Source organism: Prunus persica, chromosome G4 (assembly GCF_000346465.2).
Source record: "Prunus persica cultivar Lovell chromosome G4, Prunus_persica_NCBIv2, whole genome shotgun sequence".
Lineage (NCBI taxonomy): Eukaryota > Viridiplantae > Streptophyta > Magnoliopsida > Rosales > Rosaceae > Prunus > Prunus persica.
The window spans coordinates 1,637,073-1,664,518 of record NC_034012.1 but is presented as its reverse complement, the minus strand read 5'-3'; the positions used below and the strand labels follow the sequence as shown (position 1 = coordinate 1,664,518).

At 34.8% G+C, this 27,446-nt stretch overlaps 1 protein-coding gene across 3 annotated transcripts; it reads right to left on the bottom strand.

Moving 5' to 3' along the window:
- Positions 1,345-23,538, bottom strand: LOC18781386 (DExH-box ATP-dependent RNA helicase DExH14). Of its 3 annotated transcripts, none has more exons than XM_020561790.1 (50): positions 23,337-23,501; positions 22,854-22,915; positions 22,607-22,775; positions 21,327-21,780; positions 21,162-21,227; positions 20,652-20,756; positions 20,261-20,563; positions 19,254-19,370; positions 19,099-19,158; positions 18,633-18,704; positions 18,403-18,519; positions 18,144-18,305; positions 17,764-17,829; positions 17,496-17,648; positions 17,332-17,415; positions 16,654-16,728; positions 16,420-16,551; positions 16,270-16,335; positions 16,060-16,125; positions 15,844-15,966; positions 15,105-15,254; positions 14,699-14,911; positions 14,330-14,485; positions 14,013-14,237; positions 13,833-13,934; positions 13,642-13,722; positions 13,442-13,522; positions 13,122-13,325; positions 12,891-13,007; positions 12,670-12,792; positions 12,172-12,261; positions 11,890-12,015; positions 11,657-11,719; positions 10,345-10,433; positions 9,862-9,952; positions 9,116-9,265; positions 8,843-9,034; positions 8,656-8,721; positions 8,376-8,531; positions 8,143-8,286; positions 7,383-7,450; positions 7,111-7,276; positions 6,955-7,017; positions 5,680-5,775; positions 5,415-5,582; positions 4,477-4,647; positions 4,147-4,290; positions 3,950-4,081; positions 3,169-3,294; positions 1,345-1,681 (listed from the first exon to the last, which is right to left on the bottom strand). In XM_020561790.1, the coding sequence occupies exons 1-49, from the start codon at positions 23,441-23,443 to the stop codon at positions 3,211-3,213; spliced, it is 6,270 nt and encodes a 2,089-aa protein (XP_020417379.1). In that variant the 5' UTR covers positions 23,444-23,501; the 3' UTR covers positions 1,345-1,681; positions 3,169-3,210. The 3 variants fall into 3 exon arrangements, with proteins under 3 accessions (XP_020417379.1, XP_020417380.1, XP_020417378.1); XM_020561791.1 differs by having other exon boundaries at positions 1,345-1,619; XM_020561789.1 differs by lacking the exon at positions 1,345-1,681 and having other exon boundaries at positions 3,013-3,294; positions 23,337-23,538.

Here is a 27,446-nt window from a genome sequence, read left to right as displayed (position 1 = left end):
AGACATCAAATTTTATTGACAATATTTGTCCCTAAATAAATCAGCTATGGACAGCTCGTGAATCATGACCACATATGACTTTGAACCTTGTCTTGGCCTTAATATGATCATCAATCAAAAGCAAAAACAAAGAGCTGTATATATCTCAAGCGGGTCCCGTGTGTATTTCTCAGCAGATCTCCCTCCACTTCACATTGTTTTTCGTACTGTCCGTCTGCAATATTGCCCACACTAATGTCTGTCTTGGTGGTTCGTGGAATGTGTTCTCGACACGTCTCTCTGAAACATCCTTTTTTGCAGATTTACTTGCACATTGAACTCGTGTGGACGATCTTTTGGCTTTGTCTCTCCAATGGTTTTAGCATTTTGTGTGTGCACATTTTATGCCTTGTGTGCGGCATGGACCGTCTTACAAGTTAATCCTAATTAAGGAAAAAATCAAAGTGAGAGTAAAAGATATTTGCAAGATATTTAGGTATGATCTTCTACTCGCCCCATTAGAAGGTCCAATATCAAATATCGAGCTCATAAGTCTCATTCATTAATTATTGATGTTCAAGGTCAAACCCCTTTCATGCATGTAAGCCTTGCATCATTCATGCGTCAAGGAAAACTTAGGTAACTGATTAATATGTATGCATCGCGCGCTAACTAGACACCTGTTTCCAATGTGTTTGGTATGAGAAACTGTCCGTTTGATAATCATTTCAATTTTAGTTTTTAGTTTTTATTTTTTATTTTTTGTGCTAGAATATAGAGGAAAATGAGAATGATAATTGAGGTGACGATGAGATTGAGAGAAAAGGTGAGAGGGGAGGATGAAAAAACCAAAACTATAATTTTCATAAAAAATTATAAATGCATGAAATTGTTTACATCTGTATAAAATGCAGACAATTTTGTGGAATACAATGAGTACGGCTGCGGTTTGACTAGCAGCCGACCACAAACATCTACACAGAGAGAGAGAGGCTTTTCCATATCTCTCACTTTCTCTCTCGACCGCCCAAAGAAAAAAGACCTTCAACGTTTTGAATAAGTAAACTCCTAAAGTGGGTTTGTGTCTTTCAGCGCCTCAGTTTTTCTTTGAACAAATTGGTTCTCAACTATCTTTCTAGCATGTGTTGTTTGTTTCCTTCTTGGTATACTTGAGACGAAAACGCACAAAAAAATTGAAAATGATGATAAGAATTTTAGGAAAATGGGGTCTCGTATGTGAAAATTTTTCATTGAGGTGTGACGGCTCTTTTGACAATGAATGAATGGTCTTTTGGAGGCTTCCTCTCATACTTGGATTGGAACAGGAAAGACAGATGGGGTTTCTGTTGCACTTGCAGAAGCAAAAGTTAGGCCAACTTGTGTGCCCATCAAATCCCTCTCAAAAGTTATTAGTTTTCATTTCTCACTGATAAAAGTTGTCAATCACTAAACGCAACGTTGCCAAATCTTAATGTTCAACATACATTTTAGACTTTTCCCTAAAATTTACAGTGTTCATAATAGATGAAAATCTATATCAAAGTTTTCTTCTTCTTCTTCTTCACCGTGCATTATTTCGATCCTCTGACTTGTAACAAGAATAATTGGGAATGTCTCGAATATTGTGCTTAAACTTTCGGCTGCATGATGAAAATTTGGGTTTTGGAACATCACCTCTTCCCTTGTCATAATCGAATTAATGCTACATATAATCAAAGACTACTTGAGTCAAACGACGCTTGGGATATAATTGGAGGGAAATTGTATATGTTTTCAAACATTAATAACCCATTAAAGTCAGCAAGAAGCAATTGTCAATTCATGTCCCTAGCCATATACGATCCTTATCAAGGAATCGAAACATTTGCGGTTGAATTTAAGTCTCTGACATTATGTTTGGAAGAGAGTTTTTTTTCTCGTTTTTTTTTTTTTCTATATTAAGGACGTTCTTATTGTAATAAAAGTGCACACACCCTTTTCAGGGTTACCCAATAATGTATTTCAACGATCAAAATTGTATAAGTTTAGGCTCAGCCGGTTGGTGACTTACAACTAGACAAAAGATGTACATCAATGTAAACGCATCAAGGAAGAGATAGTGATCATATATAGTTGTCTCTACATATTGACTTGTTCAAAGTTTTGTTAGCATGACAGAGTTGAGTTACATACGATAGAGGGAAAAAGTGAACAGTCCGGGGATCAGAATGGGAGAATTATGTGGCAGATAAGGTGGACAACCACATCAATTAAAATTATTTAATATTTTCTTTTCTTTTATGATTTATTAATACTTTAAAAAATTGTTAGTTAAAATTTCTTTATTAAAATACACTTTATTGATTTAATTGATATGTCATATAATATAGACATGCCACATCATGTGGTACAAAAATATAGAATAAAAATGTGGTAAGTGTAACATTACTCATTCATATTTATTAGATTAAAAGCTATAGGCACGTCGTCTATAATGACAGAAATAAATTCCAAATTGGTGACAAAGATTATAGGATAGCTTGGGCTAAGGGCTTTGGACAATGGATCATATGAGAGAAATAGAAGGTCATCTAGCACATTGACGAGGGGTGTTCATATTCAACTTCAAGTCACTATCGCTCAAGTTTGGTGCCAAGACAAGATGTGGGAATTTTTGACATTATTTATTATTTTCGGGTTGTATTTCCAAGTTTGCCCAATTTGGACTTTCTTTTTTTGTTTTTGTTTTTGCCATTTAAAACCGGTGAAATAAATGAATAATATAATATGTTTAAGCCCATTTCTTTTTGCTTGGCCCAAAAAAGAATTCAAAAAAGTATTTATATACCGGCCACCAACGTGGCCGCATTTTGGAGGCAAACACGCATAGTAGCAGCACTTTGATCTCCACCTTTGGTTTTTTCTGAAAGCATTGACTTTTCATTCTGTTACTCGTACCCCATAGTTGACCTGTGCGTTAATTTTCTTCCTAATCTTGGTCTTGCAATTTTATGTAGTTTGGTTGTTTTTAGTTGGCCCATCATAAAGCCTTAATTTCTCAGGGAGCTAATTACAGCAGTTATTTTATTCATGAAAATATATTTGAGTTTTATTTTGGTTTTTAAATTTCGCTGTTGAATTTTATAGTCCACATGCTTTCTATTTTAAAAGACAGAAAAAAATAAAAAATAAAAATCTATAAATATACACCTTAAGGTCCAATGCATCTACTGATAATATATCCTGCTTTGGTTACTGCCGTTGAATAAGCTCTGAAATAGAATGCTCTTGCTCGAAGCCCAGATAACAATCTGAAATTAAAGTCAATTTCATCCCCTGAAAAGCACGGTTAAAAAAATGTTAGCAAGCAAAGCAAGAAAAAGTTCAACTTATAAAGATGAATTTACAAGGGGGAACAAATTGAAGCATGTCTTCTTCCTACAACATAAATGCATGGACTCTTTAGTGGTATTTAGTAATAGGTGTAGAGATAGTAATACTAATTGTAATAATCTGCTACTACTATCACTGATAACAGCTACAACAATAAAAATACTCTGCTTAACAAATTTTTAAGAAAACTATTGTTAAGAATTGCAACAATAACAATAATAATTTCAATTGTGGTAGTGGTAGTGGTGTTAAGATAATACGTAAGTAGTAGTTGTGGTGGACGTAGTTGTACTAAATTTTTTGAAAACAAACTAGTACTATTATTATCACTAAGAAAGAACAAATATAATAGAACCGCTAAAACTGTGAATAATCTATAATGTTGGAAAATTTCTTTAAGTGGTGGGCAGTAATAGATAAAGGTCCATTTACAATAACCCCCATTCATCCATAGTAAACGTCTCTCGAAAATTACTCTGTAGTGACCATATTTTAATAAAATATCGAAAGTCAGATGTTCAGTAAAAATGAATAATGTACTCGATGTATATTCCTATAATGGTCTTAGTCAAATTGACAAAAAAAAGCCACATAGTACCTGGAGAGTATTAGGAGCTGATGGTAACTCCATGTGAGTAACCAAGTGATCAGAGAAAGATACTCTTTTCAGAGCATATAATTCCCATGTTGAGGTGTTCCCAAGGACCAACCACCATGCTTCGTTTTTCACCTGTAAAAGAGAATCTGAAGCTCAGTTTGGTTTCCCATTACTAGTTTAGAACAAGAAATTTTTACCTTAGGGAAACGCGGGGTAAATGCTCTTGATTTGTTTTGCCTGAAATTGGTCTTCACCAGTCTGATGTCTAAAGAGCGAGACTTTCCGCTGTCCTTTTGCTGAAGTTTTAATTTCACTTCGATGCGTGGAAAAGGCTGCAGATCCTAGAACAACGAAAAATTGTAGATGCAAAGCAGCCAAAGCTACTGAAATCAGTTAACATGCCTGAAAGCTCATAACCGACTTGTATTTCAATAACTTACCCAGCCCACTCAAAAAGTGGTCCAGTCATGTTAAATCTTGACCTGTGGGTTAGTCAGCCATGTGTCAACTATCTTAGAAGTCCGTACCTGATACAATTTTGAAGCAGGAAAATTTCCAATCATGGTCTGCAAAGTTGCCTTGGGGAGATACAATAGTTGCTGTACGCTGAATATTCCTCTTTTGCTTAGTGAGTCAGCAAGTTCAACATTCATGCATGGCATCATCCATAAGGAAGAATCCCTATCAAACCATAAACCCTGAAAAGAACCCAAAAGATATGAGAAGAGGCTAGGAGCTGAAAACTCTACTTTCTTGGGGAACAAATCATCCGAGTCAAAGAGTAATTGTTAAAAATAAATAAATTGATAAATCAAATCTTCACCTTTTTCAAAATCAATTAGTGTACCATTTAAGTGCAAGTGTCGCATGTTGTCCTCACAGACAAAAATATGGCTAAATTCCAAAGTGGCCCTTCTAACAACATTTTAATGAGTAAGTCATAATTTCTCATGTTTTAGGAGTCTCTGAAGGTCTGGTTAACTCAGAAGGTCTGGTTAACTCACATCCAACCCTTCCTTAGGCCAGATAAATCTACCTAAATAAGACAATACTAAATTGTTATAGACAGGCATCAATTTTCTAGTTGATTCTTCAGAATACAAAATCCTCAATGATATTAACACCTGGAATTTCTTATTTGTGATTTTGTAGAAGGTTTGAGTCCTACTGAAATGGATCTATATTTTTTTAGGGTAATGTACAGTGAAAAAGAAAGACACAAAAGAGGAGCTTCTCTTGGAAGACAAAGGAAAAAACAAAACAAGATAAACAATACAGGAAAGAGGCATGGACTAACAACATTCAAGGGTGCTCAGCATAGCCGATTAACATCTCTAACTAATCAACTCATATGCTGGCAGTGGAATGTAATAATATTAACAAGGCAGAATGCCAATTTGCACTTGTCTTTTATTCTGGGTAAGTACTACTAAGAAGTCAGAATTGTAACTACTAAGAAGAATACCTGCATGACCATTTGCAGAAGATGCATGCAAGTAATTGAGCTTGAAATCCACCCACTGTTAGCACATATATCTATCATGGCCTGGATGATTCGTATACTTTGATCCAATACTGACTTCAAGTCTGTGATGTAATCACTGATTGGTAATTCTAACTGCGAGAAATGTGCCTGAATGCAGAATTCATGCTTGGTAAGAGAATAAAACGATGAGAGAACTAAAAAGGAAAACGACAGGAAAAAACATATAGTTGAAGACAACTCTGACCTGAAATAGCAGATTGGCTTTGACATGTGGATCATCTAAGCGGTCCTTATCCACTTTATATCGAACTCTCTCAGACAATGCTTCATTGTAATTCTCCTATTATCAAAGAAGATATTACAGTTCGAAATCAAGAAAAAGATCTCATAATTTTTTAATACTTAAAATTTCACTACGATCCGATGTAGAACTTTATGTTGTCTTTGTGGTATGCAAAGAAAAACATATTCTTGTTAGCAAATTTGTATGGAGGTAGAATGATTCCGCATGACTGCGATATATGATATAAATAGGACTGATACCACTTCGCCCACAAGCTAGTTGTTATAGGTCAAGTGTTAATTGTCTCCATTTTCAGAATCCACGGTTAATAGATCTAGGGCAAGTTTGGGAGTGCTTCTTCCCTGAAGTGCTTATGCCAGTAGTGCTTATACCAGTAGTGCTTATGACATAAGCGCTTCTACAAAGAAACAGTTTGTCGTTTGGACGTCACATTTAAAAGTGCTTTTACACTACATAAAAGCAGTTTTGATATTTTGTTGAGTGTTTGGCTGACACAAAAAAAGAGCTTTTAAAAGTACTTTAAAAAAATTTAAAGAATCCCAAAATATTATAATAAACATAGGAAATAAAAATGGGGATAGAAAAGGAGGTACCTAGACAAAGAGAAGGAAGCCTTACCTTTGGAGAAAAGAGTTCACAGCTATAGCTTTAAACCACAGTAGTCTTCTTCACAAATAAAGTCGGAAAATAAAAAGCAAATCTCTTCAATATTGAGAGAAGCCATGAGAGAGATGGAACAGAAGCTTAAGGGTTTCCATGGGTGTTTTGGCGTCTGTTGGGCTTTTCGGGGGTAGTGTTTTTGTTTTAATAGGAGAGAGAGAGAGAGAGAGAGAGAGAGAGAGAGAGAGAAAGAAGGTATTTTGGCATTTAAAAAAATTAAATATGGGTATTTTCGGCATTTTAAAAGTTTCGTTAAAGGGAGCCAAGTGATTCCCGTGTTTTTGTCCTGCAGCGCTTTTAAGAAGAAGCACCTCTCAAGTGCTTCTTCCAAAACCACTCCAAAGTGCTTTTGGATCTCACCCAAAGTGCTTTTGCAATTTTTGCCAAACAAAATTTTTGAAAGACAGAAGTGCTTTCACCCATTTAGAAGCGCTTTTCGCTGCTCCAAAAGCACTCCCAAACGAGCCCCTAGTCACTCAAGTGTGCCTCATTATGAATCCAAATAAAAAATAAAAAAGCAAGTACCCAAGTAAGAGCCAACCATAGACTAATTACCTCGTTATGCCGCACAGGAAGTTCGTTATATTCCGAAGCAGCAGATAGGATATGCAAGAAGACCTAAAGTACAGAACCTTTTTAAGCAAAACGGCACAAAAAGTAGAAGCGCGAAATTAGAATGCTGAATAAAAATATTCAAGAACCATTTCTTACTTCAAGCGATGTATCTGATCCTATGTTTGAACCAAACATTGATACAGTCATGTAGCTAAGATAATACTGGGATGCTATTGAACCCAGCATCGTTGACTCTACATTGTCTTCATTCATCTTGATGCATCCACTGTCTTCCAGATCCTCAAATGTGTTTTGCACTAACCTGCCAAAATAATCAATAGGTAATCAAAGCAATGCCACCGAAAGAGAAAGCATATCCTGATAATAAAAAATAAAAAAAAATCCATGAGAATTGAGCACGGTATTACCTAGACAAATAAGAGCTGAGAACTTCAGGTTCAGTATTGTCCAAGCCATAGTAAGCTGGATTAAACATCTGCAGAAATGCTCATGTAAGATATCGTACAGGCTCAATAAATCAAATACTAAGGACACAAAATAATCAAAACCAAAGGCTTTTAATTTGTGTCTTCACCGTATTTAAGTACAAGAGGATCATTGTGCTGCTCTTGTCACAACAGCAATGCAAATGATAGGTGCTCTGAACTTTTACAGCAAAAAAAGATAGGTGTAGAGTATTGAAAAAATAAAAAGGAAAATGCTTTATTGATTAGATATAGGACTGCAAGACTTCATCCATTGACTTTCTTAGAAGTTCTGATATTCAAAACCCCAAACAACCTGATTCCTAGTCTTTGAGGCGAATATTCAGAACATGATTTACCACTATGGGACACATCTGGCCATCCCTAATAGACTAGGTATTAATTGATCATGCACATTGAAAATTGATGGACTGCTTGTGATATGTGTGGTGAAAGTAATATAATTTCTGTTTATTAATTGTTAGGCGGGCGGATTGTGATGAACATCAACTCCCATCTTTCTTGTAGATATATTTGTTTCTCTATTTATTTAAAGTCTGTGTTTCTTTTCCAAAATGAAGAAAAAATGATGACTAGAATCTGAGCAACTGTTGATTATAAAGGGAGAAAAGCACGTAATCTGATTCACGTATTTCTTTCTTTCCATTTTTTATTCTATAGAGTCATGTGACCAAAACCATACCAGTCTACGAAATAAATATGTCCAGGTAAGATAATGCAACGCATCCTCTTTATGGCAAATTGTGCCAGAAACTATCTCAGCATTGATGTGATTGTGCAACTGTTCCCTCAGACTGCTCTCAACGGGAAATGGTTCATATAAAAACTGCAATGCATAAAACCACAAATTATTCCAGCACCTTATGAAATATAGCATTCCACTAACTATACAAAGTTCACCACATCAAATCTAACCTTTTTATAGAAGCTCTTTTTGGGTTCATGAACAAGAATGACTGCTTTCCCATGTTGATCAAATTGTGGGCGGCCAGCACGACCCATCATTTGCAAGATATCTGTGATTGGAAAATCAACATATCTCTTTGTTTTCCCATCATAATATTCTGTTCCCTGCAAGAGAATCAATAGTTCTGTAAATTTGTCCTGAAGAACAGCTGCTGCAGTACACTCCTGCTAGAAAGCTTTGTAAATCTAGGAACCAAATGAAAAAGATACCGCACAAATTTTGCCTTACCTTAATAATGACCAGATGAGCTGGAAGGTTTACACCCCATGCCAATGTGCTGGTACAAACCAATACCTATAATTTAATATATATGCCTAATCAGTATATAGAGGTAAGAAAATGATCTTTTTATATTCTCCTTTCCTAATGTGTATTTCAGGAAAGACCCATGATTACTGAGGTAAAAGAGAAATGCCTGAATTTTGTTGTTTGCAAAAAGCTCCTCAACCAGAGATCTATCTTTGTCATTCAGACCGGCATGGTGTAATCCAATGCCAAACTGCAAAGTGTGCCTCAGGTTATTATCAGTGACCTGATAAAGAACCATCTGTAGGGCTTCTTCTGGCATGCTAAGAAACTGCCTTGGATGTTCATCTGATGTTGCAAACTTCAATTACAGAAAAGCACAAAAAAAATTAGTCAACAGTTATGGAATGCTTCATAATTCCAGTATGACCTTGAATCCTACCTGAATGAGGTCCAATGCAGTAAGCCTTGTCTGTCGACGAGAGGAAACAAATATTAAAACTGGTTTCGTAGGTGAATGGGTGCCTATTGCAGCGTATGCTGGCTTGTTCATGCTATTCATCCTTGGGCAATAGAACTTTCCAGGGTATCCCTGTTCATAAACTGACATATTACTGCTATGAAGTACATATACATCAGGCCCTTATCTACTTTCATCTCAACATGAAAAAGGCACACATGTACAAGCAGACACAGCTCCACATGTCTACCCCATCTAGTGCACATCATCACTATCATAATAATAGGTAAGCTAACATGCAAAGATCAAAAGGAAAACAGTATAATTTGTGTGGCCACATATCCAATTTTAAATACCTTTGTATGTAATATCTCTCAACACGTGTATGTACTATTGAGAAAAGATACAATTACATAGGACTAAGTGTCCAGTGAGATACAAATTTAACAGCTAATATTAATGCAAAGGATTGCAGACCATGATCAGAAAATCTCACAATTAACTCTGCATCTAAAAATAACTACCATACCACTATTGTTTCTATAAAACCAAAACAATTACAATAAAACTTAATAACACAGAACAAGAAATAACAGAGGAGTTGTTACAAAGTAGCTTGCAAATTTAAGGACATTATTCCCAGGAGAACAAATTGACAAATCATTTTAAAGTAGAACAGAAAGACTAAAAATGAAATCAGAATCCATTTGAAACACTAAATCAATTACCTGGATATGGACTTCAAGAGGTACAGGTCTCACGCTTGGTTTGAAATTGAAGAGTCCGATTTCCCCAACACCCAGCCAATCAGCCAAATCCCTTAGTAATTGCAACGTCATAAGAATATAAGAACATAATATATTAAGCAAGGACAAAGAGAAAAATAAACCAATTCAAGTGCGCCAATTCCACAAAAGAGCATAAAGCACGTGACAACTACCACTTTTGCTTAGCTTTGCAATTGTATAAAAGCAGTATAATTAAAACATGCCTAAGAATCCTGATAATATTGATGACAAATTAAACCATATCTAACTAAATAATGCATCAGAGAGGGTTGCATTGAGTGATCCACAAACATATGTCACTCAAGGATCCAACTCAGCATCAGATGTATGTATGGCAACAAATTATTTATACATAAAAAATACTAGAGGACTTCGAAGTGAGATAACACGAAATGCCAGGATTGAAGATACATAAAAACATACCCTGCATTTGCTAAAGCTGTAGAAAGGCCTACAAACCGTACTTCACGCTCTGTCTGTGATGATATGTATCTCATCCTTGACACAATAACCTGGAACATAAAAATTGCACTCAAACCCAGTCCAACAAATATGTGCTGGTTTCCATCAAATATCAGGTCACCGACCCGCACATATTTGTACATATAATTTTGCAAACATTACATAACTATTTAAAAAATAAGGGATCCAATTATAAATAACAAAGATTCAAGAAATATTTACAGGATTGAATTAAGATTGGCAGACTTATGAGCCTAATACTAACCTGCTAAGTAATAATACAAGAAACATGAAATTGAAAAGTTAACATTCAATAAGGAATAATGCTATCACAAGACTTTCCCTTCAGAAATCAAGTCATTTATCTACTATTTCGTTACATAAGAAAAAAAATATTAATTGGTAAAGAATAAAAATAGAGAACAGAAAGCCTATGATAAAAATTAATCACGTTTGACTCTAGATCACAAATTACAATAAGTTGCTCCAACTTGTACAGAGGTTGATAACCCTAATACATACATTAAATACAGACCTTAAAAACGCGCACATTGGATATATTTAAAGTTGAAAGAACTATTAACTGTTTTAGAAAAGTCCTTTAAAGTAGTATGTCTTTCTAATATTAATGAGAAAGTCTTTTCATATTACAACAAACACCACGTTGGAAATAAGATGCCTAATTGTTATTTGAAAAAGCCCAGGCAGTGTTTCGAAAACTAAATAATATCCTTAGTTAATAAGTCTCTATAAGTCTCTATGCCTTTTATTTGTAGTACATTTATGTTCATCGTCTTTATGATATTATGAATATATAAAAAAAGTAAAGTAATAAAAGAATAGTTTTCCTTCTCCAGAAGTATATCAGTTGGTCATCTAAAGAATAGCGTCCACACACACATATGGAGATAGGTATCTGCCAGTTGCCACTGCAGCATGAAAATAAGCAAGTTCATTATCTTATATGTCAACTTTTGTGATTTAGAACCTGATGGAGCAGAACTTTTGAAGCATCCCATTATAAATCCTTTACAAATTAAAGGAATAGCTACATTCAATCCATATATTCATTGAGTAACTTCTTTTGTTTAAGTTAAATAAATAATTTGAAATATTATAGGGGTAATACTTGACGCTCAAAACTCAAATTTTACTACACAATCCATAATATCAGTAAATATGTTACACAAAAGTGTGACCCAAAAAAAAAGGATGTTACACAAAAAACTATTGGTTCATTTTAGCTTAGAGCACTAGAGTTTTGCATAGGTACCTCAAGGATGGGTCCCCGGTCAGCTCCCAACAAGTGAATCTCATCCAAGATCATAAGCCCAACCTACTGATGAAATACACACATTAAGACATAGTTGCACAATGACTTGAGAAGATAGTGGAATTCAAGTGTGTAAAAAACAAGTAAAAAATTAAGTAGAAAAGTAATAAGACAAATAAACTAATGCCTTCTTGAAGAAGGAACAAAAAATATATGTGAATGAATGAATGCACCTTTTTAACATAGGCTCGACTATGCCAATTACGACTGATACCATCCCACTTCTCAGGAGTAGATATTATGATATCCGCTGACAATATGGCCATTAAATCTGGAGTATAATCTCCGGTCATTTCAACCTGATAAACGATTGAGTTATTACCAGTACCACATGTTAAGATCTTAGTAGGTCAGACACTCTTTATTTTTGGTCTTCTTGTTTGATCGAGGATTTTTCCTCTTGATTATCAATACAATGTTTCTATTCAAAAAAAATATAAGGGGAAAAAATTCACCATCTTTTTCCCTAGCTGAGAGACAAGACGTCTTTTCCAATCATTCATTCTTTCCCGAACAATAGCCTTCAAAGGTGCTATGTAAATTACCTACAGTCAACAATTCAGAAACAGTACACTTTAGTGTATAAAGCAGCATTCAAAACACGTAATGGAGCACAAAGATCATACACCAAATGTTTCACCCGCACAATAAGGAACCACAAGTGCAGAATCAAAATTTTATACTTAACTACAGAGCATACTATTTGATGATAATCAGAATCAAATCACAGCAGAGCTGTATGGTATGAAAACACACAAGTAATTCAGTCTATAAATTTGATAAAATGTGAAAGCATAAGACCAGGTGAGTTGTGACAGTGATTTCCTAGCTTTACCCAGATCAGCACCAAGAAGTGCCGTCTTCCGGAAACAAACCAAACCCTTTCTCATTTAGCATTTCTCTATCTATTCTTATTCTGTGTTATATTGTATACAGAAAAGTGGAGGAGATACCTTCATATCAGGTTGGGTATTGAATAGGCGAAGCATGGCGAGCTCAGCAGATATAGTTTTCCCACTTCCAGTGGGAGCTCCTAATAGAACATTATTGTCTGTGTGATACAGGACATGGAAAGTCTGCCCAATTCCCGAAAAAAAGTATCAAGTCATTGAAATGTGATGGGTCCGCCTGAAAATAAAACACGAATAAAAGGTGTAGAACCACTGAACCAAACCTGTGTTTGTATTGGATTAAAGTGTGAAAATTTGTACAACGCTTCGTAAATACTGTTGCCAAGTGAAGTCACAGGGAGAGGCTTCAAATCTAGCAATTCTGTGTGTGAAGTACTAGCCTGAAGAAACCAATAGTTTTCTGATGAGACAAACCTTTTGGCAGGAGTACCTTGGCATTTATGAAACAAATAAAAAAATCCACCATATCCTAACAAACAATAAAATATAAATACCTCTGGCAGTGCTAGATTCTGGAAGGATATGGTGTAGAAAGCCTCTGCATGCAACCAAGAATCAGAAACAGCACGAATATAATACTGAGGTGGATGTGGCTCAAATATTGGCACAGTGAACGAAAGCTTCTGAGGTTCTCCTTTTGCCATCCGCTTTGTCAGAGTGAAAAGCTCCGAGTGGTAGATGTGGTCATTCTCAGAATCCTATAATGCAAGATAAAATTTAAAATATCAATCAAAATTTTGTTCTTTAAACATGTATAATATATGAAGCCATGACCCACACAAAATTAACTAGAAAGTGGATACCACTTCAGCACCTCAACTAGAATCCACCAACGCTGGGCTGTGCCATGAAAACGATCTTTCCATATAAAATCTGGTGTAATAACCAAATCCACCTGAAAATTAAAAAAATATTTTAGTATTTCAAAATATAATTCTTGAATGATGAGTCAACAATATTTAACGAGGTAGAAATTACTATAAAAAGAAATATGAGGTTCACAAGGGAAGCTACCTTTAAAACAGTTCTGGTGATTGGACTTACAGTTGCTGACAACTGGATCCATGGAAAATATCCCAAATATTGCTTGACCAACTTCAATTAGCCAATGAAAGAAAAGGAAAAAAGGGTTAAACAAATTTCTTATTGTTTGGTGTATCCAACACCAGGGTGAACTTTAAAGCACCATACTAAAGACAATATACCCTTCCTCCAGGTGCATAGCGAATCAGTGCTCCAATGTCTTTTTCATGCATCTCATATAGGTGATCTAAGTCAGCCCCTCGTTCTTCAAGCTTTCGCACTATCTGTATGAATAGAAACATAAGTTCAAACAATGGATTACATTTTCTGCAATTAATATTATAAAAGTAAGTTGTACAAACTTCTGCTGAAAGATCTCTGTCAAATTGTCTGAGAGGATGCTGATGGGGCCAAACTTGGCGATCCACAGCCTTGCAATATTCCAACATGAACAGTGACATCTCAGACCAGCCTTTTCGTAGACAAATCTCGAATAATGCCCGCATAATGCGTGCCAAGCTTGCACTTATGTATGCAGCATCAGAAACCAACGAAAAGGTATCAATCGAGCCACGAGATATGTACAACTGCAAAACACATAAGCCATAAATTAGTCAACAAATATTTCCTTTTTCTAACTTCTTCACTAGCATTTGGTACCAGTTGAGCATAAAGCAACCTGAATGAGAATGGATATCTTTCCATGTTTATTTGAAGGACCCCCCTTAACTTCTAATGGGCACGATGATCGCACCAACGTCTCTAGCTCATTCTGTTCCTCATCTCGAACAACAATATTTTCAAATTCAGAAGAGTGGGCTACCATGTCTATTACCTGAAGGAACAGAAAAAGCAGCACCAGCGAAATCAAATTAAATGATAATTATTAAAAAGAAACTCTATATTACAAGAAATACAGAGAAACATATTTCGAGGCTGTGCGGAGGATTCTATTCTGAAAACGAGTTTGGTAGAAGAAATGAATGGGGTGTAACTGGTAGGAAAATAAATTTAAAATACAGATAAAATATTTCACAAAAACAATAACCTCAGTCTCATTCATGTGGCGTCTCAACATTTCATTGTATGTTTCAACACTTGAGTATTGAATATAAAAGTGGCTTGCAATTCGACCAAGCTCTGTACAATAAAAGTTGCCACTTTTCTCATCAAAGCGCATCATTTTTGCTTTGTCCAGGGCACGTGCAGCATCTGCTATGAGAGCTCTTTGCTTTAAACTCAAGGAAGGATCAGCAACAACCTGCAAAAGGCAGAAGAAAATATCAATATCCTGAAACAAGAAAAAGCAAATATCCTATACATAAGCACCATTAAAGACAAATGAATTATACATCATGCCCTCCTGAGAATAAAGTCAGGCTGCCAGTCAAGAAAATGTTCAACAAGGATCAACTAATCAACCATATAGGTAAAGTCAAATCAACATAGACTACCTCATCCCACCCAATACCATACACCAAAGGGTTCAGCCTCATTCTTATGAAAAGGTACGTATATCCAAGCCATGCACAAGCTTCCTTGACATTGGTGACAGTACCAAGTGCCACCTCTGCATTTAAATTGTCTTTCAAGGAACTAATAAACTGCACAGAGAAAATTTCAAGAACAATAAGGAAAAGTGAATCATCTTAACATATCCTTAGATAACTTCAAACACACAAACATGCAAAACTCAAAGTTTATGACACACAAGAATGTTATCATATCACCATTCTACTTCATTTTATTTTTTTATCAAATTCTACTTCCTTTTATAACATAAAACTTTAGCATGCGGAGTACTTTTCTTTGCAGCATGTCAAGGCATAATGAAGTGCCCAAAGGCACATCCAGATCAATGATACCTTGGCCTAGCACTTCCGGATCTACTAAATTTGACTAATAAGCAAAATTTGAAGTGTACCTTGTCCCACAAATTAGTTACACTTTCAGATCTAAAGCGGAATGATAAGCAATGTTTAAAGTAAATAATCAAATAAACGCAGATTCAAAACCACCTAAAACTTATCCAAATATGTCAAAACCACCTAAAGTTGACTAATAAGCAATGCAAGGACTGTCTAAAATTTAACTAGGTACTTGACATTAGGAATAAGAGGAACTCACCCACTGACTGACCTGGCTACATACATAACAGAATGTTCCAAGCTCTCACTTAAACTACACAAGTACCTGACTTTCTATAGGAAGTTGGCTTGTCAGCAACCGCAAATAGTAGGCCAGTTTGTCATGGGATGTAATTATAATGCCTTCACCACTTTTGTCGAATTGAGGTCTCCCAGCCCGTCCAAATATCTAAAGAAATATATCATGAGAACACAAAATAAAAAAAACATATGATAAATTTTACTTAAGATGTATTTACAAGAGAAGAGCTTTGAGTCTCACCTGCATAACATCTAGCATGCCCAGGTCTCGCCACCCGCCAGCCTTTGGATCATATAATTGAGTCCCCTAAAGAAAACACCAGGTACTTCAAATATAATGTTTTATTTTTTTTTCACATCTTGCATCTTTAGAAAATTAAAGTACCTAAGCTAAATTAGTGCAAATTTTAAGCCATGGAAATAAATAATAATTTCAGAAATGTGCACAAACCTTTATCACAACAGTATGAGCTGGTAGATTTACACCCCATGCCAAAGTTGCCGTACAAACAAGTACCTAAAACAGAAAATAACACTAACTGAAAAATATTTCAGCCAAATATATTAGTGCTGCTACAAAGGCTAACTAGATGATATCTACCTTCAACAGTCCATCAGAGAAAAGGCGCTCAGTCAGCCCTCTATCAGTACGTAACATCCCAGCATGATGAACTCCAACTCCAAATTCAAAAAGTGCAACAAGATCTTTGTTTCTGGACTTCATAACTTCCCTCTGAAATTCATAAAATGATGCATGTATTAAAAGATATAAAAGGTGTGATACTAATAATAAGATCCAGGAAATAAATGATTCTTTCTTCTTCTTTTTCCCTGCCTGGATCAACGAAAATTGTGGGTGTTCATCATTCTTAAAATACTCCAGTCCTTCAAACTTGCGAGCAAGTTCAACCTGTTCAACATGTAATAAGTAGTTAAAAGTGAAGCAGAGCATAACACACCACACATGATTGACATTGAAGAATTCAAAAAAATTGAAACTAGCTCATCTTGCTATGGTCAGATTATATGTAATATCACATCCCCAATTGCATCCCTTTCAAATTATACCCACATGGTCCTTATAATCCATTTAACTGACATCTTAAGGAACTTCAAAATTATCCCAATAAGTTCACACATGTAAAATCAAACTTCCAATGATTACTGCATGAATACAGATCATAGTTTTTTTGTACATTAATATATTTATTTTTCACTTAAGTCATATTGTTGATAAATTTTATCTTTTTGAACGAAAGCAAATCATTAACTTGAAAACTAAAAACAATATAAGAGAAAAGAAATGGCACATATTCTCCAAAGGAAACATATTATACAAATATCAAGGCAATTACTATGGCTGAAATAAAAATTTGCAAGGAACTGGTCCAGCTGATGCAATTGCATCAGCAACCAACTGAAGCTTCCTCCTTTTTGAAGTCAACATGACTAGTTTATTATTAACACTTGCAATTAGAAACCCACAAAAGTAAGATGGAATATAAAAGTATACCAATTTCTGAGCTGTTTTTGCTGTGTCCTTTCGAGAATGAACGAATACCATTGCCTGATAACCTTGCCTGAGTGATTCAACAACCTGGCAGAAAAAGTATCAATCAGTTAAATAATCGTTCTAATACATACATTACACAAAGGAGAGCCCAATGAAAAAGAAACCTTCTTGTAGCATATCTCATTCTGCAATTCAATACGGGCTGTAAAATTCTGCTCGCTAATACCAATATACTGCTGTGCGAGGGGCACTGGGCGATAACTAGAATCAAAGAAGAAGAGTCCTGCTTCTGGATTCACTCTCAGAAACTGTGCAACCTGGGTGGTTATAAAAGAATAATCCACATTAACAAATAAATAGAATAGACTTCAGAGTACAGCATTTGAAGGCCAAAAAATACAGATAAAAGATATCATCAGGTGACCAAAATACCTCTAAATAGTTCGGTAGAGTGGCTGAAAGGCCCACAATGCGTATCATTGTCTGTGTAGACTCCACCTGCCACACACATTTTATAAAATTAAATAAAAACAACAACAAAAAAAGAGTAAGCAAAAGGTCATAAGCAACTAAATTTTTTGCAACCAACCATAAACTACATAAGTAACATGTAAGTTGTAACAGACATCTGATAAACATTTTAAATATAAACATCCCGCTATCACATTAACCCTAATAAGAAACAGATAATACCTCTCCAACTTTCATGAGCATAAGTTGCAACTGTACAAATGTTCTCAACTAATTTAAATAGTGCGGTAGTTATTCAGCAGAAAGAAGCCAAGAACACTAATAATTCAGTAAAAGTTTACCTGGCGCAAAGTTCGAGCAACTAGTGCCTCAATTACAGGGCCTCTATCATCATTTAATAGATGCACTTCATCAATAATTAGGAGCTTCACCAACATTGAAAGTGACATGTCACTGCTCTTGCGAGTAATGACATCCCATTTCTCAGGTGTTGTGACTATCATCTGAATAAGAAGAAAGTGAAGCCGTTAAGATTTTCATTTTCCTCTTTTGGGTACCAGTTAAAAGCACACGGATCACACAGAATTTGATAAAAGTGACCTGAGTTTCTTCAAGTTCATTCTTAGAAAGTTGCATGTCTCCAGTAAGTTCTCTCACAGTCATATTCAATGGAGATAAGCGATGGCTAAAAGTTGATGTAACTTCTGCAGCTAATGCCTGAAAAATACATGATAATAAATAACAAGCCACTATTTCAATGCCTACTTTCCCACCCCACCCGCTCAGAAAAAAAGAAAGAAAAAAGGAAGAGAGTTATATAGGGTGGATACCTTCATTGGTGCAACATAAACTATCTTAAATTCATCTTTATGCAAGTAACCATCTTTGAAGTGCTGTCCAATCTGCCACAGAAAATGCCTACTCACTATCTAAATCTCAGAATGGATGTTATACTTCCATACTGAATATTTTCAAAAACTAAATAGGCTGAATTCAACATGAAAAGTACTATAAGTACATCACACCATGACATAACCAAAAGCTTAGTTTCCTTGCTTTATTTTGCAAGCTGATATCTTTAACACACTAACCCTCCCAGAAAAATATATACAATACTAGCTCATATGACAGTACAGCTGTTCCCTTGCCATTTTAATTATGCAATTAACCCAGATTAACTCATACACAATACAAAACCAAATGTGTAAATTTGAGATCAAGCCAGAGTAGTAAGAGAAAAAGTATGATTGCCAAAAATGAGAATAGAGACCCAGGAATAGCCAAGCATTTGCATACCTCATGTAGAATAGAAACCATAGCTATGTTTGTTTTGCCAGCTCCTGTTGGAGCACAAACCTGCAAGTAAATGGAAATCACATTCAAGCATATCATATCAGAACTTTCACTGCAATGGTTTGGTATTCACATAATCAACAGAATCAATAACTTACTAGTATATTTTCATTAGTGTAATAAACAGTATGAAATATGCGGCTCTGAATACGGTTCAAAGACTTATATCCACGAAAAGCAGCTTGAGCAAATTCATCTAACTCCGTTATCTCAATCTGACAGCATAAGACAGTAAACATAAATTGCAATAAAAGAAATGGAGGTCAGTAAGTGATAAAAGAAATAGCAACCAAGGACAATCCTATTTGTTTAACCACCAGAAAACACACAAATTATTATGGCTAGTTTGCCGAAGAACTCCAATTGCATTACAAACTCCATACTGGAAACATATATTCATACAATTATCTTAGAGCTACAAAGAATTTCATGCTCAATATAATCTCCTAAAGAAAGTACTATCCAGAGGCTTATACATGTAACCTACATTCTATCCAATCCCTTTCCCCTATTCGAAATCAACACAAAAAAACAAACCAAAAAAAAAAATGTAGGCAAAATGAAGAAAGCCTCCAAGAAATATTTCTTTCTCTGGGACGGGGACATAAGGGAAGTTTCTATAAGCTAGCACAAGTCATATCAGTCAATTTATCGGCCCTTGCGCAAGTTCCAAGATAGGACTACTTTGATTTCATTTCATAAGTTCATAAGTAATACAACAAAAGAAATTTTCTTTTTAGTTGACTGCCTTGATGAACAAAGAGTGGCAATGTTCTCTAAGAAGGACCTGTGCACCGAGAATTCTTTATTTTATTTTATACTCCGTTCATGCTTTCTTCACGTGTTTTGTATAATAAACTTGGCAATTCCTATTGGTCATGGAAAGAAAAGAAAAAAAAAAAACATGTCTAGTATTTCAGTGTTATGAGAGCAGCTAGTATCTAAAAAACATAGGAGATTCACCCACTTGGGGTCCATTTGTGCAATTCCTAAAGGTCCCTATAAGTCATCTCCAATCATCAAATTTAAGTAAGAATATTGAGAACCAGTAAATAAAACTAAAATGATAAACATAAAGTAGAATGAAGGAACTGCAAATGGGTACCAGCTTTTCTCCAGGTTTCATTTGTGCTGTTGGTGTTGGGGGAATAATGACCTCCTCATATCCCTTATGATGCTTCCTCACAGTTCCTTGAGGAAGAGCACTAACTGCTAAAGATTGAGGCCCTTCACCAAGCGCTAAGAGATCATCAACAGGATTTTTTCTTTCGCTTGCTTGTAGTAAAGAAGAAAAATTTACAGCAGCCAGTTCACTATCAGTGCCATATTCTGTTCCTCGTCTTTGTCGCTTTTCCTCTTTGCGCCGAAGTTTATCAATCTGTCGTTCAGTTTCTGTTTGAACAGTAACCTGAAAACAGAAGTGCAATGCTTGATTCCATATGTTTTTGATGATTTATGTGTTAATGAGAACAAATCTTTTACATAAGCGGTTATACCTGTGTGCCATAACTAGGCATACGTGATTGAGAGCTTGAAGACAATTTGTCAGATTTCAGTCCCAGTAACCCATGATGGATGGCATCAACAAGTTCCTTTCGATGCTGGGGAAATATAGAAAACAATATTTAAAGAAGAAACTTTAGCTGTACACTTATCAAAGCATAAATCTGGAATAGGCTTCTCTAACAAAAACCCATCCAATATGTATACCAAGATGGCCAGAGAAACAATTGTATCCTACAATTGAAAATGTGGTATGCTGTTAAAAGAGAGGGGAATGAACTTTGCATTTGAAGATCAAATCAGTTTATTTAACAGATAAGATCTCACCGCATGGCATACTACCACTTCTTCAAATGAAGATCATGATGACACATGAAAAAGCGTACTGTGGGAAGGGGAATTTGTTTTGTCTATACATGTGTGTGTTAGTGGTGTTTTGGGAGGAAAACGTAAAGAGTAACTAAGATTAGTTCAACAAAGTATTAGAATAATTAAAGTCTTACTGATACGAGGTCTTGAACAGTTTCAAATGCACTATCCCCAACAAGATCTAACAAGACACCTGCTATCTTCATTGACAAAATATCTCAAAATTAGTATGAAATCAGTTGTCTACAAAAACTCGAGAGTGAAACCCATAGCAAAAGTAAATGAAATTTAACAAGTACCTCGTCACCAGGTTTATCAGAGTCAAGCACCCGACAAATGGCCATAGCCAGTTCATCTCGGGAAAGCTGCGAACTACTTTTTGTTACTATCTGATCACATGCATCTTTTAACCAACTCAAATTGAAGCTTCGTCCATCAGTAGAGGGATAATGATCATTCAAGTTACCGTGACTATATAATCCTTCATAATATGAAGAAGAAATTCCAGTGCTTTCCTCACCCAATAACTCGCCATCCTCCAAAGAAACATCCACCAGAAATCGAGCTGGTGCATGGAAAACAAGGTCAGCACCAAATTCCACATTGTCATGAGTCCCATTTACAGGCCTTTCTGAAACAAGTGTAGTCCCCTTATCACTGGACTGCATCCCTGCAAGTCTCTGGGCTAGGGAGGCAACTTTCCGCACGTTAGCATCTGAAACGGCGTGACCAAGTAGTTTTTGCACTTCCAGCCTGCATTTCAAACATGAGTAAACGCAATCAAAATTCTTGAAACTTTTCTTCATTTTTATCCATAATTATTGTTAAAATTATTCACAATCTCAAACCCCGGATAATAAATAAATGAAATAAATACTCATTAAACACAATCCCAGCGTTTTTTAATTTTATCTTTATGACAAATTTAAACATCTTGTATAACTATGCACTGAATTGGTTTTATCCTTCGTGAGTCAAGGCTCGTTTGGGGTTCATAAGCGCTTTTTCTAGAAGCACTATTATAAACACATCAAAAACTATTAAAAATCCAAGTGCTTCCAGGAAAAGCACTTGGGGTGCTTTTGTGACCCATAAACACTTTAATGTTTCTGCCAGACGTTGTCTAAAGCACTTTTGGATGTTAAAAGTGCTTTTAGACCTTCCAAAACCAGTCTCAAGCATGCCTTTAATCTGGTCTAGAACAGTTCAGTTTGGTATCTTGAGACTTAATTATTAGTAGTGGGATTTGAATAACGTGTTCACTGTGTTCCCGGAGGTCAGAGCACAAGAGATTCCTAAATGCAGTGACTCCGAAGTTTCTAAATTTAATTGTACAACTAAAATTAACTTTACTTATCAAGAAAAAAACAAACAAAAACAAAAAAAGCAAAATGTACTATCTGGATCTGCTAGCTTTTGGATAGATGCATTACTTATTTCTTCCAGATATCCAGGCACATTAACCATACTATAGTTAGTAAATATCATAATTTGAACATGACACATCAACCACTTATAATACTAATTTAATTTCTGTCTGATAAAAAGGAATGTTAATTATTGGGAACATAATTCTTACTTTTTTCCGGCAATATTTGTTTCAACATTGTCTTCCTCCTCTGGCCTGCCAAAAAGATGGTACACGGTGAGTGCCACCTCACGAAACTCTTCGGATGGAACTTCTCCATCTATCAACTCCACCACAGCCCCAATAAACTGCTTGTAAGCTTGCCGCACTTCAATCGAAGCTGTCCACAAATTTTCGATTTATTCAATATATCATACACGTGGTATGTCCACAATTTCATTACAGCAAGTTGTCTTACCTTCTTCCCATCTATAAACTACCTTCCGTGCAAGCTCTGACTCATCAACTGAGCTCGAAGACCTACAGCGTAAAGTTCAAAGGTTCAAAAGTTATTTTGGGATTAATTGATCAAAGACCAAGTAATTAGGAATTATACACAGCTTGACTAGTAAAAATTAGCACAAATTTCACGTGCCCAGCAGTGCATTACTCCTCCATTTGGTCACTAAGGAGCCTAAGGGGCGCAGAAAATTTATAGAACATGAAATTTCGATAACGTGCTTTGAACTTTTCCATTAAAAACCAGCTAAGCCAAATTGCATTAATCTCATTGCAGGGGAAAATTCGGTATTCCAAGTCCTATCTTACACTAATACGTTTCCTGCTTACTTTGCCTCACTTCTCCTAGGTTTTCTTGGCAGCCAAACAGAACATTACAGTAAATAAAAAACTGTGAGAAGGAAGAAAAAAAAAGAGAGAGTGAATTGTTGAAAGGAAGTACTGGCGAGGCTTCTGGCTCTGAAGGATGAGCTTGCGCTGCAAATAGGCCTGGTCGATGTCAAAGGGCTCTCTGAGAGAGCTGGTCAGGCGCGGAAGCTGAACCAACATATTTTTCCTAATTCTTCAGCCTAAACGAAGCTTCGGTACTCCGATCCAATGTCAATCTTTGAGACTCGGTTTTATAAGTAGGCTTTTGGGACAAGAAAGTAAATGAAGCAAGCGAACAAATGCATACGGATCAAGACTCCGACCCCATTTTGTAAGCATTTAAAAAATATTATTTTAAATTCTTTTGTGTGCTTAAAATAATTTTTGGACATCTCCTAGCTTTCAGAAAAACATTAAATAGAATATTTTAAAGGTATAGCCGGGCGGCTATACTCTATAAAATAATATTTAGAATATTTAACGGTAATATTCTAAAAGTAAAGCCGAGCAGCTATACCCTATCCTTTGTACATAGAATATTTTAAACTTATAGGCGTGAGGATGTACTCTACAAATAGAATATTTTAAGGGAATAGCCGGGCAGCTATACCCTTTAAAAAGCAAAATCTGGATTTCTCTTTTTAAATAAATTTAATTAGTAGTTATGTTTTAATTATTATTTACATAGTGAATAATAAGTATTTAAATATTTTATGAAATAAAAAATTAATAAAGATTAGTTGCTATTTTATACACGTACGCATGTATTTCTCAAGTTTAATACAACTATATTTTTACAAAAGTTTCAATAAGACACACAAAATTCTAATTATTATACACATAATTCTCACGTATTATTGAATAAAAATAATATATATTTAAGAAAAAAAATGGTATAGTCAGTTATTCCCTAATTGCCTTTAAAAATAGTATAGTTGGGTGGCCGTACTTATTTGACACGTGGCACCTTTGCATTGACGCACCCTTTTTTAATATATAAATAGTATAGCCGCCGGCTATATTGTTTTAAAAAGATTATTTTAAAAAGGATAAGAATTTTTTTCCTTTTTTTTATAAAAGAATTTCAACAACATAAAATTAGTTTCTTTACTTTTGTTTTTTTCCTACTTCTTTAATTCAATATATGCAATTCTGTAATAATTTATCCTTTTTGAATTACTTCAATTAGTAATGGTATTTTCTTTATTATTTAATACCCAAAAAAAAATTATAGAAAGTCCACAAAATAATTAATTTCTATTTACTAAGTCTTTTGTGAAATCGTTTGCGTGTCCTAATTAATTTTCTCCATAGCCCAAGAGCCCTATCCATTACTATTAGACCATTACTCGAGTATCTATTCTCCATTTTTCATTTTTTACTTTTCTAGAGTTATTACTAGTATAAAGATTCTAGCGCCTTCACATTTAATAATGAATTATCCACGTATTTCTCAAGTTTAATACACCTATTTTTTTTATAAAATTTCAATTAGACACACAAAATTCAAGTATTATACACATAATACTCACGTATTGTTGAATAAAAATAATATACATATTAAAATAGTATAGCCGGTCGGCTGTACTGGTTTGACACGTGGGGCACAGGCGCTGGGAATAGTATAGCCAGCCGGCTGTACTATATCCTTTTTTTAATTTTCTGAAACAAATAGTATAGCCGCGTGGCTATACTCGGCTTTTCTGTTTTTTTAATAAGAAATAGTATAGCCGTGCTGCTGTACTTGTTTGACACTTGGCACCTATGCATTGGCGCATCCTTTTTCAATATATAAATAGTATAGCCGACCGGCTATACTGTTTTAAAAAGATTATTTTAAAATGGATGAGATTTTATTTTTATAAAAGAATTTCAAAAACATAAAATTAGTTTCTTTACTTTTGTTTTTTTTTCCTACTTCTTTAATTCAATATATGCAATTAGGTAATACCATTACTTTAATTAGTAATGGCATTTTATTTATTATTTAATACCCAAAAAAAAATTATAGAAAGTCCACAAAATAATTAATTTCTATTTACTAAGTCTTTTCTGAAATCGTTTGGGTGTCCTAATTAATTTTCTCCATAGCCCAAGAGCCCTATCCATTACTATTAGGCCATTACCCGAGTACCTATTGTCCCTTTTTTATTTTTTTATTTTTTAGAGTTATTACCAGCATAAAGATTCTAGGACCTTCACGTTTAATAATGTATTATACACGTATTTCTCATGTTCAATAAACCTATTTTTTACCAAATTTCAATAAGACACACAAAATTCTCACGTATTATTGAATAAAAAGAATATATATGTATATTTATATTTTAAGAAGGGTATAGCCGGGGAGCTATACACAGTTTTCACTTAATTGCCTTTAAAGATAGTAAAGCCGTGCGGCTATACTAAAAATAGTACAGCCGGTCGGCTGTACTGGTTTGAAACGTGGCGCACAGGCGCAGGGAATAGTATAGCCAGCCGGCTGTACTAGATCTTTTTTTTTTGTGGGAGAACAAATAGTATCGCCGGGCGGCTATACTCGGCTTTTCTGTTTTTAAAAAAATAAAGAAATAGTATAGCCGCTCGGCTGTACTTGTTTGACACTTGGCACCTATGCATTGGCGCATCCTTTTTTAATGTATAAATAGTATAGCCGCTCGGCTATACTGTTTTTAAAAGATTATTTTAAAATGGATAAGATTTTGTTTTTATAAAAGAATTTCAAAAACATAAAATTAGTTTCTTTACTTTTGTTTTTTTTCCCTACTTCTTTAATTCAATATGTGCAATTATGTAATGCCATTACTAATTAAAGTAATGGTATTTTATTTATTATTCAATACCCAAAAAAAAATTATAGAAAGTCCACAAAATAGTTAATTTCTATTTACTAAGTCTTTTGTGAAATTGTTTGGGTGTCCTAATTAATTTTCTCCACATCCCAAGAGCCCTATCCATTACTATTAGGCAATTATCTGAGTATCTATTGTATCTTTTTTATTTTTTTTATTTTCCAGAGTTATTACCCGTATAAAGATTCTAGCGCCTTCACGTTTAATAATGTATTATACACGTATTTCTCATGTTCAATACACCTATTTCTTACAAAATTTCAATAAGACACACAAAGTTCTCACGTATTATTGAATAAAAAGAATATATATGTATATTTATATTTTAAGAAAGGTATAGCCGTGCGGCTATACACAGTTTTCACTTAATTGCCTTTAACAATAGTATCGCCGTGCGGCTATACTCCCTTTTTTTTTGGAATTTTTAAAACAAAAAATAGTACAGCCGGTCGGCTGTACTGGTTTGACACGTGGCGCACAGGCGCTGGGAATAGTATAGCCAGCCGGCTGTACTAGATCTTTTTTTTTTGTGGGAGAACAAATAGTATCGCCGGGCGGCTATACTCGGCTTTTCTGTTTTTAAAAAATTAAAGAAATAGTATAGCCGCTCGGCTGTACTTCTTTGACACTTGGCACCTATGTATTGGCGCATCCTTTTTTAATGTATAAATAGTATAGCCGCTCGGCTATACGGTTTTTAAAAGATTATTTTAAAATGGAGAAGATTTTGTTTTTATAAAAGAATTTCAAAAACATGAAATTAGTTTCTTTACTTTTGTTTTTTTTCCCTACTTCTTTAATTCAATATGTGCAATTATGTAATGCCATTACTAATTAAAGTAATGGTATTTTATTTATTATTCAATACCCAAAAAAAAAATTATAGAAAGTCCACAAAATAGTTAATTTCTATTTACTAAGTCTTTTGTGAAATCGTTTGGGTGTCCTAATTAATTGTCTCCATAGCCCAAGAGCCCTATCGAGTACTATTAGGCCATTATCTGAGTATCTATTGTCACTTTTTCATTTTTTTACTTTTCCAGAGTTATTACCCGTATAAAGATTCTAGCGCCTTCACGTTTAATAAGGTATTATACACGTATGTCTCATGTTCAATACACCTATTTTTTAGAAAATTTCAATAAGACACACAAAGTTCTCACGTATTATTGAATAAAAAGAATATATATGTATATTTATAATTTAAGAAGGGTATAGCCGGGCGGCTATACACAGTTTTCACTTAATTGCCTTTAACAATAGTGTCGCCGTGCGGCTATACTGCCTTTTTTTTGGAATTTTTAAAACAAAAAATAGTACAGCCGGTCGGC